A 20,449-nucleotide genomic window follows, 5' to 3' on the forward strand; every position below is an offset into this window, starting at 1 on the left:
TCGAGCATGCGGCAAATCGAGCATTTTATTCAAGCACAACTAAAATGCACGATTAAGACACGAGCATGCTCGGCTTATCTGAGCACGCTCGCTCATCACTATTCAGTTCAAGTTCATCAGGTGATGACCTGTGGGATAGAGCACAGCATTTCACTTTTCTTCCTTCCTTAGTACAGTATCTCTTCAGCCATGACACTCGTTCGTCTTGGACTATCCCCAAAGCCACTGACTCTGTCAGCCTCAGGGATTTCTCGTCCACCTTGGCTGTGCACCCAGGGCCATCACCTTCTGTCTATGCGGGTCTCTGTCCATCTTCTCCTGTACATCGGAGAACACAATGCGTCCGGCAGCCCCTACACCAGACTTTAGGCATCGGACTTGACAGGAATGACCACTCGGGTTGTGAGTCCCACTGCCTCGAACAACTAGCCCATGTTGCCCCTAGCAGCCCCCTGTTCCTGAACTTGGCCTTGACACTGCACTTCTCTAACCACACACTATCAGAAAGTGCCTTCTTTTCCTAACACTAGTTCCTACCCGTACTTATGCTAACCTTATGCTTACTCTGCGCTATACACTACTCACAGTACCCATCACTTATATGCCGCACTATACCGCAACACATTCTATAAGGCGCACATCACTGTTACATGTAAAACCGCACGACACTATTCACACAGCGCAGTTGTTGTCTACAGGGGAAGAAACAGGGTAAGACGGTCCACATCCCTACACTGCAGCACGTGTTCCCACCTACTTTCTCTTCCAGTGGGGAAGAGGCGCCAAGTGACCGCTGCAGCCAATCAGTAGTCGCAGTGGAAACATCACGTGCCACGTGTAATCCTGGAAGGAAGATATGATCTCCCTTCTCTTGAGTTGTAAGCCACGTGACTAATAAGTGGCTGCAGCGGTGACTGTGGAAAGAGGAATCAGAGACCGATGGAGGATAAGGGCAATAGTGCAAGGTCCGATAGGTGAATATATGTTTTTTTTTATATTTCAGACCACCATGGATATTTTTATAACAACCAATGTATTACACATGGCATTAAAGGAGTTGTCCCATCTTAGGGTACAAGTCTGCTGTCACTCAATGTGAATCCTCACTGCTAAGATTTTCCAGTGCCGAAGTGGGTGGTCATATTTGCATACTCCCGGCCACATCACGACAAGACGTGTCCGCCGGCCTTGCTCAACACACTTGCACACGTCTAGTCGGCATGTGACTGCATATATCTAAATCACCTAGAGGTAGTCGGGAAGCGGAAGAGTCCTCGCAGTGCGCGATGTGAGGATCACATAGAGTGACTGCAGACTTGTAGCCTGACGCCGGACAACCCCTTTAACATCAGCACCAAAAATGTGTGCAGGCGGGATCTTCTTTGCCGAGCAGCTGAATCCAAGCCTTACATCACCAAGCACAATGCCAGGCACAGGATAGAATGGTGTAAATATATATTGTATCATGTTATTTAGATATTTACATGGGCAAAGATATGTTTAAAGGGGTTTTCGGACACTTTTGGTAAAAGGTGCATATAGGTAAAGATGTTTTCACGTCCCCCTTTCGCGTACAATGGTACCCCGCCGTACAATGGTACCCCGCTGATTTTTGCTTATATAACCACGGCAACCAATCTGTGCCTGGAGCGGTGTGTCAGTACGACCAACATGGCACCATGAGATCCATGGGGACCATGGCACAGATGGAGCGGGGGATGGGAAAGCTCAGTATCTGCCTGTTTTTTTTCCTCAGATATTTTTTATTTGCTGTTTATAACATTTTATTATAATTGTACATTATTTTTCTTATACAAGCAGCAGAACATTGCAGCCATAACACCGCCTCATAAAAACACCAAGGCCATGCTGCCTCCATCTGCTGCATTATTGGTAATAGCGGTTGGCTTGCTGCCTAGCAACAAGACCAAAGAGGACAGTAATTTGATTGATGTCTACGCTGACCAATAAGCACAACGTCTCTTTGAAGATTGACACCGCTAACAGCCAATGAGCTATGCGGGATCTTATCTCGTTAACCAATCGGCAGGCAGCTTTCTTTTTTACCTTGGGAAAGGTAGCTAGGGAATTGGCCAATGAGAAGTGCTGTAGCGCTGATATCGTTTGATTGATGGGCGATTTGACCAATCGTTACTTGATATTAATAGCCCGAGGGCGGGCTTTTTGTCAGTCTCTCAGGAAGAAGGAGGAGGAGAAGAAGGAGGAGGGGGCCGGGGGTTAGACGCGAAAGAGAAAATGGCGGCCGCTGCTGGTGCGCCTGGTTCGGGGGAGGGAGGAGAAGCCGAGCCAGACAGCGAGCCGATCTCTGGAGATGATAGGCCGCGCCGTGACAGTACGGAGCTGCACGGTGGTGTGGTAGAAGAGGCCGGTAATGAAGGGACAGAGCTGCGGCTACCCGAGACTGAGAAGCAGCCGGAGTGTATAGGGCCTCATTGGGAAAGTGATGTGGAGGGGCCCCCTGCTGCCCTGGGGTCCTCAGCGCTGGGAATAGAGGAACCTATGCAAATGGCGACAGACTGTAACTCCCCTCCTGCCCCCTGTCATGGAGGAGCAGCAGCAGCAGCCCCTGAGCCGGTGCATCTGGTCTGTGCATCCTCCCCCCATCCTCAGGTCACGTCAGGACCAGTGCAATGTGCTCCTGAGCCCTTCTCGGCCACTCCGGACCCTCCACAAGTAGTCGCCCTCCAACAATCCTTTCCCAAGACGTTTCCATCAATGCCAGATCCTCCCGAGGACATTGACCCCCTACAAATGCAGGTATCTGCCCCCCTGGATGCCATCCACACCCCTGACCCTATGTGTCCCACTGTGGGGGTGGCGGATGAGCAAGATCCGCATTCAAGGATGGAAACAGATCTGGCTCCTGATCAGTTCTTACAAGTACAAGACCCTACGTTGAAGCCGGAAGGTCAGATAACGTCGATCAAGGACTTGAGTGATGAGCTCATTGTGTCCGAGGCCGCCGGGCTGGTCATATCCGAGATGGAGATGGTCATTTCTGAAGTGTCTGAGGCCGTTGTGTCCAACCCAGAGTTGGTCGTGCCTGAGGCTGCTGGACTTGTGTCCAAGCTGGAGTTGGTTGAGTCCGAGGCTGCCTTGTCTGAGCTGGAGATGGTTGAATCTAAGGCTACCTTGTCCAAGCCGGAGATGGTGGAGTTCGACGCTGCCTTGTCCAAGCTGGAGATGGATAAATCTAAGGCTGCCATGGCCGAGCCAGTGATGGTCAAGTCCGAGGTTGCTATGGCCGAGCCAAAGGTGGTAGAATCCGAGGCTGCTGTGTTTGACCTGAAGATGGACAAATCTGAGGCTGCCATGGCCGAGCCAGAGACGATCGAATTCACAGCAGCTCTGTTTGAGCCTGCCATGGCCGAGCCAGAGATGGTCGAATTCGAGGCAGCTTTGTCTGAGCCGAAGATGGCCCAGTCTGAGGCTGCTATGGCTGAGCCACAGATGGTCGAATCCGAGGCTCCTGTGTTTGAGCCTGAGGTTATCAAGTCTGAGTCTATGTTGGAGCCCGAAATGGTTGACTTTCAAGCTGCCGTGTCCGAGCTGGACATGGTAGCGTCCGAGGCTGTCAAGGCAGAGACTGCCTTGGTCGAGCCCAAGGCTGCGGTGTTTGAGCTTGAGATGGTAGAGTCCAAGGTGTGTACTGTAGAAGAGGCAATCCCTGAGATCGCTGACGATGAAGTTGTTCCCAAATGGGTGAATGTGATGCCCAATTCGGTCCCTTACAACGAAGACTTTGACGGCGACTATGAATCTGTTCCAGAATCATTTCAAGAGAGAGTTCAATTAGAAGATGTTGTAGAAAATGAACGGGTTCTTGATGAATCTGGGCAATGTACGGAAGTTGAGCTTTTCTTACAGCCAGCCCTGGTGATGAAACTTGACAGTCCAGAGAGTCACGATGTATCTCTTGAGTGTCAGTCGGATATGTCCCCTGAACAGGAATCTGTGCAACTAATCATGTCTGATTCGGTCCCAGAGGATGTCCATTCACCTAACGAGCAGACGCTGGAGGACGCCGTGTCTCCAATGGACAGTGGGATCAGCTCCGAACTAACATCTATGGAAAAAGAGCTGGACTCTCAATCTGGTCATATGGAAACTGAGCCGAACGTAGAAATAAACTCTGCGTCTTATTCTCAAGACGTCGATTACGATCCATTTTATAGGGACACTAAAACGACCATGGCGAACTCTTCTAACGCTGAGGCCTATGTACAGGACGAAGACGATGAGGTGTCAACAGCGCCTGCTGATATTGTACAGACTAAAGACCTCCTGGAGGAGCCCACTCTTCCCTCTGTTAGAGCAGTTGTAGATGCATGTATGGACAATCCTGATCCACGTCAAGAGCCACCGTCTGCCGCAGAGGCTCTGGTTACCGGGGAAATCAATCTCATTCCTGGTTCTGAAGTTCAGGTTACGCTCGATCACATAATTCAGGATGCAATGGTGGTTTCCTTCCGCCACGGAGACAGAATCTTCTCAGGGGTTCTAATGGATCTGTCAAAAAGGTACGGAAAGGAGAAATTACCTTTTTTTTTTTTTTTTTTTTTGTTTTTTTAAGTGCCTGACATTATCATCAAGGTTATTTTCAAATCCTCCAGCCTTGGGGTATGCTCACATGGGTTGGATAAGCGGTGGATTTTCCTGGCGGAAAATTGGCTGTAGTAATAAAATTCTAATAAAATTCTAGCATTTTTGTAAGATCTCATCCATATGCTGCAGAGAAAATCTGCGGTGTAATTTGACCTAAGTTAAGGATTTCACAGTTGTCAAATTTTGCTTAAATCCGCCAATTCAGACCTGAGAACATGCCCTTAGGCCTAGGTTTACGAGTTGTGCATGGGTTCGGATTTTATGTACAGATTTTCCACTCCTAAAATCTGCAGCATCTTACAGTAGCAGCAGAGTTAAAGGGAACCTGTTTTGTCCCCAGATGCCCTTAACCTGCAGATATAGGGTTAATTTTCAGGTTAATAGCATTATGTACCACGCTGCCTGGCTGCTCAGCTACCAAGAGGAAGTTTAACTTTTGCTCCTCCTCGGAGCCGCCGGCTTTCAGTCACAGGCGTGCCTGGAGAAGGCTACACACCACTCGCCGCATGGTGAACCCTGGCTTTTAAGCAGTTTGACTGTAGCTCTGGAGCGCATCCATGCCATGCGAGCTGTCCATCAAAATCCTGGAGCTTGCTACAGACAGTGCACAGTGACTGTAGCCCCACCATGCTCTCCTCTGACTGAAAGCTGGCGGTTCATTTCCTCCCGGTATCTGTGATTTCAGTAAGGCGGCCGGGCAGCATTAGCCTGCAGATTAACACTAAATCTGCTGTGTAGGCTAGTTTCACACTAGCGTTTCCTGGAGCTGCGGAGGGATGCGCACGGCTGCCGTGAAGCTCCGCCCACGGCCGCACCTCCTCCGGTCAGCTCCGCCTATGGACGCATGACGCTGCATGCGACCTGTGTACCCTATCTTTAACATTGGGTACGCAGGCTGTGTGCACGTATGCGTTTGCCGCTGCATGCGTCCTTTTGACTGTGCGCCGACCTGCGCCAAACGCACCGTGTTGCATTTTGGTGCAAAAGGACACATGCGCTGGCAAGCGCATACCTGCGCACGTCCTGCATACCCAGTGCTAAAGATGGGGTACGCAGGTTGCATGCAGCAACCGGAGGAGGGGCGGCTGTGGGCGGAGCTTCACGGCGGCCGTGCGCATCCCTCAGCAGTTCCAGGAAACACTAGTGTGAAACTAGCCTAAGTAGCACTTGGGGACATGAAAATCTTATCCACCAACTAAACTTTGGAAAGTGGCTTTTTTTTTTTTTTACACTGGCTGAAAGGAAACCTGTCATATAAAAAAAACCAAAAAAAAACCTGTTGACCTGGTGATATTGGTTTAACCTGTGTGGCCGTTGCACTGACAGCTTGGCTGCCGTAAGGAAATGAACTTTTATTCCTCCCGGCAGCCTCCAGCTTTCAGTTATACCGGCACTGCTTCAGTCTGCGTTCTGAGTACCTAGTGAGCAGCGGCTGTGTAACCATGCCCGCCACTGACTGACAGCCAGTGCATCAGTACAGATCCAGCAGTCAGTCAGTGCCGAGGGTGCGGTTACAGCTGCCGCTCACCATGTGCTGAACAGGCTTTTAGTGCGGCGGCTGTACGGTATCGGTTCGCTATTAACTTGCCGATTAGCCCCATATCTGCAGATTAATAGCTTTTTGGGGCATGACTGCTTCCCTTTAAGGTTAAAATTTGACACCTAATGCTCTACATGTAAATCCAGCTTTAGGAAGCTGATAGATGGTCATTTTAGTTGACCTCTTGAGCTTTACTCCCCTTCCTTGGGTCCAGCGCTGAATATACTCCGCTTAACTGGTCCCTTCAGTGACGACGTCATGTCGACCAGCGCTGCAGCCAATCGCTGAGCTCAGCAGCTTGTGTTGCCTGCATAAGCGGAGCCACTGAGCTCGCTGAATGACTGCAGCGCTGTCCACTTTGCAACGGTGCAGAGTCAGACCTGGAGCCTGGGAAAGGAAGTACCGTCAATATCCTTTTGTCGTGTTTTTTTTTTTTTTTTTTTTTTTTTTTTATACAGGTAACTGAGCCTATTGGAAAAAGGTTTTTGAATGGGGACAACTCCTTAATAACCTACCAACAATGGGGTCTGAAAGGCTTTACCTTATGACTGGGCGGCATCCACAATCCATATTTACCCTGGGCACGCCTAGTGACATCTGAGATCCTGCATGATTTGTGGGACACGCTGCCGTCAGTCTGCGGTTGTAGCCATGTAACTACATGACATGACATTGCTTAAATCCATAAAACCAGTGATATTTCCGAAGCCTTACATTCTTTGACCAACGGTACAGTAATTCGGTCTTGGAAAAAAATTATGGAATTTGACCTGATGTACTGCAAAGGGTTACATTTACAGAAACATTTGACCTTTTCACATTGCACTATTTTTTTCCAGCCTTGTGTAGATCTGTAGTTACTATTATTTATTTATTTTTTTTATAAGCTGAAGATTTTTCCTTTTGCAGATCCAAATGGAAAACCTGCAGCTTATCAAAGATTTCTTAGGGTGAGTGCACACGGTCAGTAATTGGCAGCGCTCTAGACGCAGCACATGTCCGCCGCTTCCAAAGCGCCACCGGCTTTTGAATGCAGGGGATTCCCGCATGTGTTGACTGAACCGTGCGTAATAACCGCGTCCAATACATTGTACGGGTAAAATTTCACTTGCGGAGACTCGTGTGTCCGGAAGATAAATTGACATGCTCTGATCTGGAAAGTTGCGCACCGCATGTCGGTCTCCGCCGGGTGTCTCTGGACGCATAGTGGGACTATGCTGTAGTGTCTGGATTCTGCGGCGGTACGCAGCATCCAACCCGCAGCAATTTACTGACCGTGTACACATACCCTCAAAGAGAATCGATCAGCAGGATTTCAAACCCCAAACTATTTCTATCAGCATATAGCTCTTTCAAAGACAAGTCTAACAATACCTTGACATGGCCAGTCCCTTCCTCCATTATTGAGAAATCAGCATTTGAACTGATATGTAAATGAAGCTGAAGAGCTATGGTAGATCTGAAGCTGCCGTCACTACAGCTCTATTCCCCGCGCATCGCCGCTGCCTTCTGCTTCAGGCAAAGGAATCGTCTGTCAAGCAGTAGGAAGCGGCACTAGGTGGAGAACAGAGCTGGAGCGACAGAGGCTACAGATCTACAAATAGGTCTTTAGCCTCATTTGCATATCAATTTACTCCAATTTTTCAGTGAGGAGGTTCTGCCATGTTAAAGGTATTGCTGGACTTGTGTTAGAAAAAGTTTGGGTTGTGAAATCCTGCTGACAAATTCCTTTTAGGGCACTTTGAGACGTCTGTACTGTTGGTCTGCAGTGACCGCAATGCACGGACTGGCCACGGGTTTCCTGACCCAAGCGTGACAACTTCATATATTTTTGTGAAGCTGTCAGCTCGGGTCGAGAGATCGGTGACAATTCCACGCATGCATTTCTGTTCTGTTCTGCATCTGACTGCGCCATTAGGCTATGTGCACACGTTGCAGAAATGCTGCGGAAATGTCCGCAGCATTTCCGCAACTCCCTGCCGCGGGTAAAACGCATGCGGAATTCGCATGCGTTTTCCCGCTAAACACAAGTGTTTTTAGCTTGCAGAATGCTTGTGCTTTTCCAAGCAATTTGAAGCATCGCTTGGAATGTGATTGACAGGTTGGTCACACTTGTCAAGCATAGTGCTTGACAAGTGTGACCAACTTGTTACTATTGATGCTGCCTATGCAGCATCAGTAGTAAAAGATAGAATGTTAAAAATAATAAAAAAAAAATAAAAATGCAAAACAGAGAGATACTTGCCCTCCGACGGCCCCTGGAGTCGTCCCGCCCCTCATTGGCGCTCCCGGCATCTTCCATTCCCAGGGATGCATTGCGACAATGACCTCTGATGACGTAGCATCACGTGAGACCGCTACATTATCAGAGGTCATTCTCGCAATGCATCCCTGGGAATGGAAGATGCCGGGAGCGCCAATGAGGGGCGGGAGGATTCCGGGGGCCGACAGGGTAAGTATAACCCTATTTTTTATTTTTATTCTATTTTTCACAGGAATATGGTACCCAGGGCATGGAGAAGAGTCTCTCCTCCTCCAGACTCTGGGTACCATCCGCACATGAAGCGCTCACTTTGCGCATGGTGGGCATAGCCACATGCGTAAAGTGAGCGTTTCAATGCAATCCTATGGTGGCGGAATCGCAGCGATTCCGCAGAAATAATGAACATGCTGCGGATTTTACCGCTATGTGATTCCGCAGTGGTAAAATCTGCAGCATGGGCACAGCAACTGCGGAATCCCATAGGATTGCATGGGCATGCGTTTTATTAGCGTTTTTAAGCGTTTACGCTGCGGCGGAAACGCATAAAAAAAGCAACGTGGGCACGCATCCTTAAAGAAATGCTTCCCCTTTAAAGTGTACCTCCAACTACGGTGAGAACAAGTTATAGTAGATCTGCTCATATGATGACACTAAAATCCAAGACTTTTCTCTGCAGCAGAAATTTGAAGCAGATGCAGATTTCTGCCGCCGACTTGCATCACGTTGGCGCAAAAGTTACCCCCATTATCATCTTCATTGGATTTGACGTGGATTTCCGGCCCAAAATCCACATTGTTCCAACATTTGTAAATGCGGCCTTGTAGCACACGACGGTTTTTCAAAATATATTCCGTAGCAAATTCTACTTCCAAAGTGCAGCACGGACCCCCGCGGAGTGTCCAGTCCGAGCTTCAATTTAAATGTAAAATCGGCTGCAAACTGTATATAGATGAACTATTATCATGTGCGCTCCGTACAGTAGATACCATAGAATTGGGAGTTATGTTTGTGTTATCGACCCATTGCCTTCAATTGGAGATTCTGTTGACAGATGGAAATTGATTCTTTATTCCTGGACTTTGTACCAGATAAATGTTTGTGCACCTTCTCTTTAGGGCTCATCTGATGTTCCTCGTATGAGTGCTATCTGTTTTTCACAGATATAACTCTTACCTGTGACACTATATGGGGCCGTTCACTGTGATTTTTTTTTTTTCATTTTTTTTTTTTGTGGACTGAGGGGTCCTTAAACTGGGATATCCCAGCTGATAGGAAGCGGTTGTCTGAGCCTGGCTCTGTTTAATTGTCAGATCCCTTTATGTATGAAAAGAGACCTGTCAATCCAGCTGAACAGGGTAGGGAGACGCCAGTGGCTTATAGTAAGTCCCCCTCATTCCCGGTTCCTACTTTTGACTGAGTAAAACAAATATTTGCAATGATGGAGCCCGTTTCTTTGTGCTGTCCATGGTTTCAAACAGCATTAAAGGGGCTGTCCAGTACTAGGACAACCCCTTTTTGAACTAAATGTTTGGCCCCAATAAAGAAGAAAAAAAAAACCTATACTCTCCTTCCATGTCAGCGCCGTTCAAGCAGCTGTTAGCATTCGCGGTCCCGGAGCACTCGTGCAGTGTTGTGACACGAGGCGCCCAGTCTGCTCTGGCTTCACTGTCTCCACCTTTGTACGGATTGAACACAAAGAGGATGTCCAGCTGCATCTGATCTGTGACTTCCTCTTTGTTTACTCCATACAAAGGCGGAAGCTTTGTTCCGGAGTCACAGGCACCACGTGTCACAACATCGCATGAAAGCTCTGTGACCGCTGGAAGGCGCCAGCACGGGAGATGTGTATAGGTTTTTTTAGGCCAAACATTAAGTACAAGAAGGGGTTGTCCTAGTAGTGGACAAGTCCTTTAGTCGTCTGACAGGTTCCCTTTAAGTATGCTTAAAGGTGTTGTCTGGGGAAATCGGTTATCTAAAGGATATCGCCTATCTAAAGGATAAAAGATATCTTGTTCTGTGGGGGTCTGACCTCTAGGATCTGCACCAATTTCTGAATAGGGCACTTTTATCACCTCTTGCTCGACTGCTGTTCCATGCACTCCCTACGGGGCAGACAAGCGCTGCATTCTGCTTTTTCCAGCAGCCCCACAGAGAATGAATGAAGTGACAGTCAGGCATTCAACCATTCAGTATAAAATGAATAAAAATTCCCCATTCTGACCAGGGCTGTGGAGTCGGTAAGCCAAACCTCTAACTCCGACTCAATTTCCAATTCAGGGCTGTGGAGTTGGAGTCTGAGTCTGAGCCCATTTTGGTGGAGTCGGAGTTGGTGTCATGCAAATTGAGGAGTCGGAGGTTTGGCTTACCAACTCCACAGCCCTGATTTCCAAGACACCGACTCCAACTCTAGCTCCACTACTCTTCCCTCATATCAGGGCTGTGAAGTCGGTAAGCCAAGCCTTCGACTCTGACTACAACTCCTCAATTTCCATGACACCGACTCCACCAGAATGGGCTCCGACTCCAACTCCACAGCCCTGATTCTGACGATCAGTGTGGGTCTTGGTGTTACACAATGCAGGCTCACTAGGTGATGTGGATCCTCTAAACCCAAGGTCTGGGTGGGCACACGGGTGTCTGTGCAGCAAGTGGTTGTTGCACAAGGGAAACAGTCACTGGAGACAAACTAAAATTTTTAAAGGTGTCCTAGAAGCCGCAAGCAACAGGGGACTTCCTGAAAGCTCTATACATGCCATACCATAAATACCATAGAAGCCGCAGGCAGCTAGATGTGCTGAAACCCGCCAGACAGGTAATAGAGGCCCTAGAAGACCGAGAACAGGTAGCAGACAGACCTCCGGAGTGAATAGGAAATCTGAATACGATGGAAGCCGCAAGCAAACAGGTGAAGTCCTGAAGGCCACTGGCGGGTAACAGGTTTACTGGAAGCCACAGACAACAGAGGAAGTCCTGAAGACCAATGACAGTTGGCAGGTTTACTAGAAGCTGCAGACAAACGGGTGAAGTCTTGGAGAGTCCAAGTGACCAGGAGACTTCCTGGAGTCTGTAGACAGGAGCTGTGCACAGACATACAAAAGAGTTACTAGAAAGTCTTAAACCTGTCAGGTTCCCCCGTGACCTCCAACCCAGCAGCATTCACCTATGTTTGATTAAACTCCCTAACTAGCCCTGTATAATTTAATTAAATTAAATACTTTAAAAAAGCATTTATAATGTCCTCGTTTCCTATGCTTATGAGGGCTTTTACTAGTTGATGGGTGTTAGTTTCCCCAGACTAGTGAGCCCTCTTTCCATGTTATCATGCCCCTATGGGTGGGATAACATAGTTTGCATGAGTCATCCTCATCACCAGCTCATGAAAATCTGGCGCAAGCGTGCTGCTCATTCTGGCAGCGGCGCTGCGTCTCTGAAGCATGGTGTACATTCCCAACTTCAGATGTGCACTGCACGTGACCGGAAGCCATCTAATGAACTTCCAGTCTTGCACAATTCGTATCTGAAGCCAGGAAGCGTACACCTGGCTTTATAATTGTGTACTGTACACCGACGTAACTGTCAGTCCGGGTGCTCGTATATGGAGCGGGCTAAGGAGCTGTGCTTTGTCCTGATAGACTCCCTTTTAAGAGGAAAAAGTATGGAAGAGGATGATGGACTTTCTTTAGGAGGTGAGTAGCTCATCTGGTAGACCATTATCTCTCTGGCTGTGTGCACACGCTGCGGATTAGGTGCGGATTCATCCGCGCGGATTTTGTAAAATCCGCAGGTGAAACCGCAGGTCAAAAGACCTGCGGATTGCTCTGCGGTTTTGCCCTGCGGTTTATCATCTCAATAGAGGAGATGGCAAACCGCAGGAGAATCCGCAGAAAGAATTGACATGTCAATTCTTTCTGCGGATTGAAAACCGCAGATAATCCACGCGGAAAATTCCGCACCGTCTGCACTGCGGTTTTTGATTCCCATAGGGAATCATGGTACTGTACACCGCAGCAGAAACTGCTGCGGGTCCGCAGCGGCCAAAACCGCTGCGGAACCGCAGCAAAATCCGCAGCGTGTGCACACAGCCTCTATCTTCTCCATACACTTACATTTTCTGCTGAGTGCAAGTATCTTGTGTAGGGTAAGGTGAGTACTTATGCCACTGTTAGATATCTCTGGCATTTGCTTATCTCCCAGGGAAATAAAAGGATAAAGTCTTAAAAAGTCAACATGCCCAATTCTCTCTGTCAGATGAGAATAATGAGGCCTCCATACAAGGGTGGTTGGCTGAGATCGTTACTCTCACCTGACTTTACAAAGAACCTGTCATCTGCTGCCAAGTATATATTTCTCTTAAACGCTCTGGTGTTTCAGAGAAAATAGTCTTTAAAGATCCGTCTGAGGACCATGACCAAAGACAAGACTTGTCCAACATGTGCCCTGGCCTTCTCTTCCCAGTGCCGCTGCAAGTGACTGATGGGTCACTCTCTCATCGGCTCTTCGAATCAACAGTATACCTGATTGCAGTCATGCTGCTTGAATCAGGTGGCGGGTTCCCTATTGTGCATTTGGATGCTTTATTTTCACAAACTATTGAAAAAATCCTATTTATCCAGTAATATACTGAAACATATAACCCCCCACCCCCTTAAATGAACGCTGCGTGTATAGACCTTTGAAGCTTTCGGTGAGGGACTTTGTCTGTTTGAGCACTGTTTCTTTGGCTCTTGGCCTTGAGCTTTTGCGATATCCAGGTGTTCTATATTACAGCTCTGTTCAGGTCAAAACAAGCAAGATCACCTATTCCCGAAGGACACAGTCATCCGCAGTCTACAGTTGTGGCCAAAAGTATTGACACCCCTGCAATTCTGTCAGATAATACTCAGTTTCTTCCTGAAAATGATTGCAAACACAAATTCTTTGGTACTATTATCTTCATTTAATTTGTCTTAAATGAAAAAGCACAAAGAATTGTCCTAAAGCCAAATTGGATATAATTCCACACCAAACATAAAAAAGAGGGTGGACAAAAGTATTGGCACTGTTCGAAAAATCATGTGATGCTTCTCTAATTTCTGTAATTAACAGCACCTGTAACTTACCTGTGGCGCCTAACAGGTGTTGGCAATAACTAAATCACACTTGCAGCCAGTTGACATGGATTAAAGTTGACTCAACCTCTGTCCTGTGTCCTTGTGTGTACCACATTGAGCATGGAGAAAAGAAAGAAGACCAAAGAACTGTCTGAGGACTTGAGATTGTGAGGAAACATGAGCAACCTCAAGGCTACAAGTCCATCTCCAAAGACCTGAATGTTCCTATGTCTACCGTTCGCAGTGTCATCAAGAAGTTTAAAGCCCATGGCACTGTGGTTAACCTCCCTAGATGTGGACGGAAAAGAAAAATTGACAAGAGATTTCAACGCAAGATTGTGCGGATGTTGGATAAAGAACCTCGACTAACATCCAAACAAGTTCAAGCTGCCCTGCAGACAGTGTCAACCCGTACTATCCGTCGGCGTCTGAATGAAAAGGGACTGTATGGTAGGAGACCCAGGAAGACCCCACTTCTTACCCCGAGACATAAAAAAGCCAGGCTGGCGTTTGCCAAAACTTACCTGAAAAAGCCTAAAACATTTTGGAAGAATGTTCTCTGGTCAGATGAGACAAAAGTAGAGCTTTTTGGGCAAAGGCAGCAACATAGAGTTTACAGGAGAAAAAAAGAGGCATTCAAGTAAAAAAAACACTGTCCCTACAGTCAAACATAGCGGAGGTTCCCTAATGTTGGGGGTTTCTTTGCTGCCTCTGGCACTGGACTGCTTGACCGTGTGCATGGCAATATGAAGTCAGAAGACTACCAACAAATTTTGCAGCATAATGTAGGGCCCAGTGTGAGAAAGCTGGGTCTCCCTCAGAGGTCATGGGTCTTCCAGCAGGATAATGACCCAAAACACACTTCAAAAAGCACTAGAAAATGGTTTGAGAGAAAGCACTGGAGACTTCTAAGGTGGCCAGCAATAAGTCCAGACCTGAATCCCATAGAACACCTGTGGAGAGATCTAAAAATGGCAGTTTGGAGAAGGCACCCTTCAAATATCAGGGACCTGGAGCAGTTTGCCAAAGAAGAATGGTCTAAAATTCCAGCAGAGCATTGTAAGAAACTCATTGATGGTTACCGGAAGCGGTTGATCGCAGTTATTTTGGCTAAAGGTTGTGCAACCAAGTATTAGGCTGAGGGTGCCAATACTTTTGTCTGGCCCATTTTTGGAGTTTTGTGTGAAATGATCAATGTTTTGCTTTTTGCTTCGTTCTCTTTTGTGTTTTTTTTCATTTAAGACAAATTAAATGAAGATAATACCGAAGGATTTGTGTTTGCAATCATTTTCAGGAAGAAACTGAGTATTATCTGACAGAGTTGCAGGGGTGTCAATACTTTTGGACACAACTGTAGTTTATTCATAGCTACTAAATGCCTTCAGGTAGGAGCAGCAGTCCGTGTTGGCTTGGAGCTGAGCTATAGTTGAGGTCTCCATGGTTCTCATGGGGTTTAAGACCTGAGATATTGGGATGCACTGTTTGATGGGGAGGAGCTAGATACTGATCCAAAAGTAAAGTATTGGATATATCCAAGCTGTAAAGGTATCGGTTGCAATCTTGCTACTGTACCCCCCACCCGTCAGGAGAAAGGGGTCCCAAGCCTGCCTTCTGAGCAGAGGAATGGCTGCCAACTCATCCAAGTATATGGGACTGATGGATACAGCGCTTGCCCATCTCAATCAGTCTATTAGACTATACTTGTTCACGGGTGATCATTTGTGACATTGATACAACCACAATGAAGAAGTTTGCTGGTACACTCCATGCGCTGCTCCAACCACATGTCTCCGCCGTTGATCCGGTGATTCTTCACAGGCTGCACTTGTAATGTCCCAACTACAGCGCACATGACCGCTGCAGCCAGTCATCGGCGCTTCTGCCGATGTTGCTCCCGCTGCAACGCTTTACTGTTCCCTTACACATCTCTGTACACATAGCTTCCTGCAATGATGGCTTTTACCCATTGCAATGCAAAAGGTGAAATCTGTAATCTGCAGCAAAAAGAACCCCCCAAAAAATTTTGGTACAGAACCTGCCGATGTAAATCTTCAGTCGCAGAATATTCTGTCCCGTGTGGACGTGCCACTACAGTAATTTTGGGGTGTTAAAGTGCATAAACATCCAAAGTAGATATAAACATCACAAATCTTTATTTAGACACACAGGTAAAATATGGCATAATGGCATAACAAGAGTGACATAAAATAAGCACCAAGGTGATCAGTATCCTTACATATGTGCAAATAGTACAAAGTGAAATAGGGTGCCGACCAGTCAATATATCATAAGGGGAACCATCCCCAAATGATCAGCTACCCAATGTAGGGTTAAGTAATCAGAATTCAAGTATATTGCACATACCGTGACAGAGGACACAGGACACCTAATGCTGTAGGGTTGATATATTGACTGGTCGGCACCCTATTTCACTTTGTACTATTTGCACATATGTAAGGATACTGATCACCTTGGTGCTTATTTTATGTCACTCTTGTTATGCCATTATGCCATATTTTACCTGTGTGTCTAAATAAAGATTTGTGATGTTTATATCTACTTTGGATGTTTATGCACTGTTTTTCCTTTTGCTTTTTTGTATACATATTCAGTGTGTCCTATACTGATGAGCATTTGGGCTTATGATTCTAAAAACATTTTTAAACTTTTTTGGTTTAAATTTTTAAACCTATTATAATAATTCAGTATAGCCCTATGCACTGTCTTTTCTGCTGCATACAATCAACATTGCGTATCTTAAAGGGATTGTCCACTACTTAAATTCTACATACTTGCCTCCCGGACTGGGGCCGTTTCGGCGATGTTGGTGATGTCATCCTCTGTCATATATATCAGTTCTGTTTGATGCAAGGGTGAACCCTGCAGCCAATCCGCAGGGCTAGGCTGCAGTGCTCACGTGACATAACCGTGCCATGTGACCACCATCAGAGTGCCGAAATAGCTGGTGGTAGGTAGTCTTGGAGGTGAGTGTGCGAACAAACTCATAAGTTTTAGTGGATCTTGCAGGGTTCGTGTGTCCTAAAAAAAAATCCCTACACGCTTGCACTATATATCTCCGATGTTTGTATTGTGCAGGGAAACCTATCACTTGCTTATGTACATATGCCCTGGTGTCCACAGTCCTGTTTGCATGGCCTACTACATGGATAGATTCGTGTTTGTCACAGTCAAGTCTCTACAGAGTAATTCTAGTAGCATGGCATGTAGCTGAGAAGGCTTTTTTTTTTTGCAAGGAAAGCAAGAAGGGATTATATTGTTTGTCCAGAGCTTTAAGACATGAATGTCACATTAACCTTTTTAGAGTTGTCACATGAAGACAGTTCCTCTCCACGTGTCACTTAGTGCGTATACACATCACAGAGGAGGCTGTCTTGCTTCATACCCTCTATAGGAAATCTCTCCAGTTAAATGGCTGCCATGTAGTCACCCCCTAAATATCCTTAGTTGACCACCTGACACTTCAGAAATCTTGGATCTGCGGATTGCAGTTCATTTAACAGGTACTAGTGTTTTACAGTTGGCGCCCCAGAATTATTTGTTATGCTTATATAGCGCCATCATATTTCACAGCGCTTTACTGACTTTGTCATCACTGTCCCCATTGGGGCTCAGTCTAATTTGCCTATCAGTAAGTCTTTGGTATGTGGGAGAAACCCAGAAGAAAAACCCACGCAAATAAGGAGAGAACATAGAAATGCCTTGCAGGTATCCTTGGTGGAATTTAGACCCCGGACCTCAGCACTTCAAAGCAATAGCGCTAACCACCAAGGCACCATACTGCCCGCAATGTGGCTGACAGCCAGGTCCATCCGCAGGAACTGATGTGTGCTCAAGTTATCAATTTTGTGCAAGCGTTTGTCACTGGTTGTAACTGACTTTTGGCTGAATCATGAGACCTTATCATAAAAGGAAGAGAATCCATATCTGCTGCGTGTCTTTATTATATTTTGCTGTGTCTTGTACCTTCTTTAGATTCTCGGTCTGGTGAGGCTCCCACCTACTTGTCTTGTACCTTCTTTAGATTCTGTCTGGTGAGACCTCCCACCTACTTGTCTTGTACCTTCTTTAGATTCTCGGTCCGGTGAGACCTCCCACCTACTTGTCTTGTACCTTCTTTAGATTCTCGGTCCGGTGAGACCTCCCACCTACTTGTCTTGTACCTTCTTTAGATTCTCGGTCCGGTGAGACCTCCCACCTACTTGTCTTGTACCTTCTTTAGATTCTCGGTCCGGTGAGACCTCCCACCTACTTGTCTTGTACCTTCTTTAGATTCTCGGTCCGGTGAGACCTCCCACCTACTTGTCTTGTACCTTCTTTAGATTCTCGGTCCGGTGAGACCTCCCACCTACTTGTCTTGTACCTTCTTTAGATTCTCGGTCCGGTGAGACCTCCCACCTACTTGTCTTGTACCTTCTTTAGATTCTCGGTCCGGTGAGACCTCCCACCTACTTGTCTTGTACCTTCTTTAGATTCTCGGTCCGGTGAGACCTCCCACCTACTTGTCTTGTACCTTCTTTAGATTCTCGGTCCGGTGAGACCTCCCACCTACTTGTCTTGTACCTTCTTTAGATTCTCGGTCCGGTGAGACCTCCCACCTACTTGTCTTGTACCTTCTTTAGATTCTCGGTCCGGTGAGACCTCCCACCTACTTGTCTTGTACCTTCTTTAGATTCTCGGTCCGGTGAGACCTCCCACCTACTTGTCTTGTACCTTCTTTAGATTCTCGGTCCGGTGAGACCTCCCACCTACTTGTCTTGTACCTTCTTTAGATTCTCGGTCCGGTGAGACCTCCCACCTACTTGTCTTGTACCTTCTTTAGATTCTCGGTCCGGTGAGACCTCCCACCTAGTTGTCTTGTACCTTCTTTAGATTCTCGGTCCGGTGAGACCTCCCACCTAGTTGTCTTGTACCTTCTTTAGATTCTCGGTCCGGTGAGACCTCCCACCTAGTTGTCTTGTACCTTCTTTAGATTCTCGGTCCGGTGAGACCTCCCACCTAGTTGTCTTGTACCTTCTTTAGATTCTCGGTCCGGTGAGACCTCCCACCTAGTTGTCTTGTACCTTCTTTAGATTCTCGGTCCGGTGAGACCTCCCACCTACTTGTCTTGTACCTTCTTTAGATTCTCGGTCCGGTGAGACCTCCCACCTACTTGTCTTGTACCTTCTTTAGATTCTCGGTCCGGTGAGACCTCCCACCTACTTGTCTTGTACCTTCTTTAGATTCTCGGTCCGGTGAGACCTCCCACCTACTTGTCTTGTACCTTCTTTAGATTCTCGGTCCGGTGAGACCTCCCACCTACTTGTCTTGTACCTTCTTTAGATTCTCGGTCCGGTGAGACCTCCCACCTACTTGTCTTGTACCTTCTTTAGATTCTCGGTCCGGTGAGACCTCCCACCTACTTGTCTTGTACCTTCTTTAGATTCTCGGTCCGGTGAGACCTCCCACCTACTTGTCTTGTACCTTCTTTAGATTCTCGGTCCGGTGAGACCTCCCACCTACTTGTCTTGTACCTTCTTTAGATTCTCGGTCCGGTGAGACCTCCCACCTACTTGTCTTGTACCTTCTTTAGATTCTCGGTCCGGTGAGACCTCCCACCTACTTGTCTTGTACCTTCTTTAGATTCTCGGTCCGGTGAGACCTCCCACCTACTTGTCTTGTACCTTCTTTAGATTCTCGGTCCGGTGAGACCTCCCACCTACTTGTCTTGTACCTTCTTTAGATTCTCGGTCCGGTGAGACCTCCCACCTACTTGTCTTGTACCTTCTTTAGATTCTCGGTCCGGTGAGACCTCCCACCTACTTGTCTTGTACCTTCTTTAGATTCTCGGTCCGGTGAGACCTCCCACCTACTTGTCTTGTACCTTCTTTAGATTCTCGGTCCGGTGAGACCTCCCACCTACTTGTCTTGTACCTTCTTTAGATTCTCGGTCCGGTGAGACCTCCCACCTACTTGTCTTGTACCTTCTTTAGATTCTCGGTCCGGTGAGACCTCCCACCTACTTGTCTTGTACCTTCTTTAGATTCTCGGTCCGGTGAGACCTCCCACCTACTTGTCTTGTACCTTCTTTAGATTCTCGGTCCGGTGAGACCTCCCACCTACTTGTCTTGTACCTTCTTTAGATTCTCGGTCCGGTGAGACCTCCCACCTACTTGTCTTGTACCTTCTTTAGATTCTCGGTCCGGTGAGACCTCCCACCTACTTGTCTTGTACCTTCTTTAGATTCTCGGTCCGGTGAGACCTCCCACCTACTTGTCTTGTACCTTCTTTAGATTCTCGGTCCGGTGAGACCTCCCACCTACTTGTCTTGTACCTTCTTTAGATTCTCGGTCCGGTGAGACCTCCCACCTACTTGTCTTGTACCTTCTTTAGATTCTCGGTCCGGTGAGACCTCCCACCTACTTGTCTTGTACCTTCTTTAGATTCTCGGTCCGGTGAGACCTCCCACCTACTTGTCTTGTACCTTCTTTAGATTCTCGGTCCGGTGAGACCTCCCACCTACTTGTCTTGTACCTTCTTTAGATTCTCGGTCCGGTGAGACCTCCCACCTACTTGTCTTGTACCTTCTTTAGATTCTCGGTCCGGTGAGACCTCCCACCTACTTGTCTTGTACCTTCTTTAGATTCTCGGTCCGGTGAGACCTCCCACCTACTTGTCTTGTACCTTCTTTAGATTCTCGGTCCGGTGAGACCTCCCACCTACTTGTCTTGTACCTTCTTTAGATTCTCGGTCCGGTGAGACCTCCCACCTACTTGTCTTGTACCTTCTTTAGATTCTCGGTCCGGTGAGACCTCCCACCTACTTGTCTTGTACCTTCTTTAGATTCTCGGTCCGGTGAGACCTCCCACCTACTTGTCTTGTACCTTCTTTAGATTCTCGGTCCGGTGAGACCTCCCACCTACTTGTCTTGTA

The 20,449-nt window shown here is 47.2% G+C and overlaps 1 protein-coding gene across 2 annotated transcripts in view; it reads left to right on the forward strand.

Annotated features, from left to right (window-relative positions):
• Positions 1 to 2,193: 2,193 nt before the first annotated feature.
• PWWP2A (PWWP domain containing 2A) overlaps positions 2,194 to 20,449 on the forward strand; it is a 53,853-nt gene continuing 35,597 nt past the window's right edge. For both annotated transcript variants that reach the window (XM_073567852.1, XM_073567851.1), the window contains exon 1: positions 2,194 to 4,541. In XM_073567852.1, coding sequence (XP_073423953.1) covers positions 2,257 to 4,541 — 2,285 coding nt within the window. In that variant the 5' untranslated portion in view covers positions 2,194 to 2,256. The remainder of the gene's footprint in view (positions 4,542 to 20,449) is intronic.

Source organism: Dendrobates tinctorius, unplaced genomic scaffold (genome assembly GCF_039654945.1).
Source record: "Dendrobates tinctorius isolate UK_male_01 unplaced genomic scaffold, ASM3965494v1 ptg000020l, whole genome shotgun sequence".
NCBI lineage: Eukaryota > Metazoa > Chordata > Amphibia > Anura > Dendrobatidae > Dendrobates > Dendrobates tinctorius.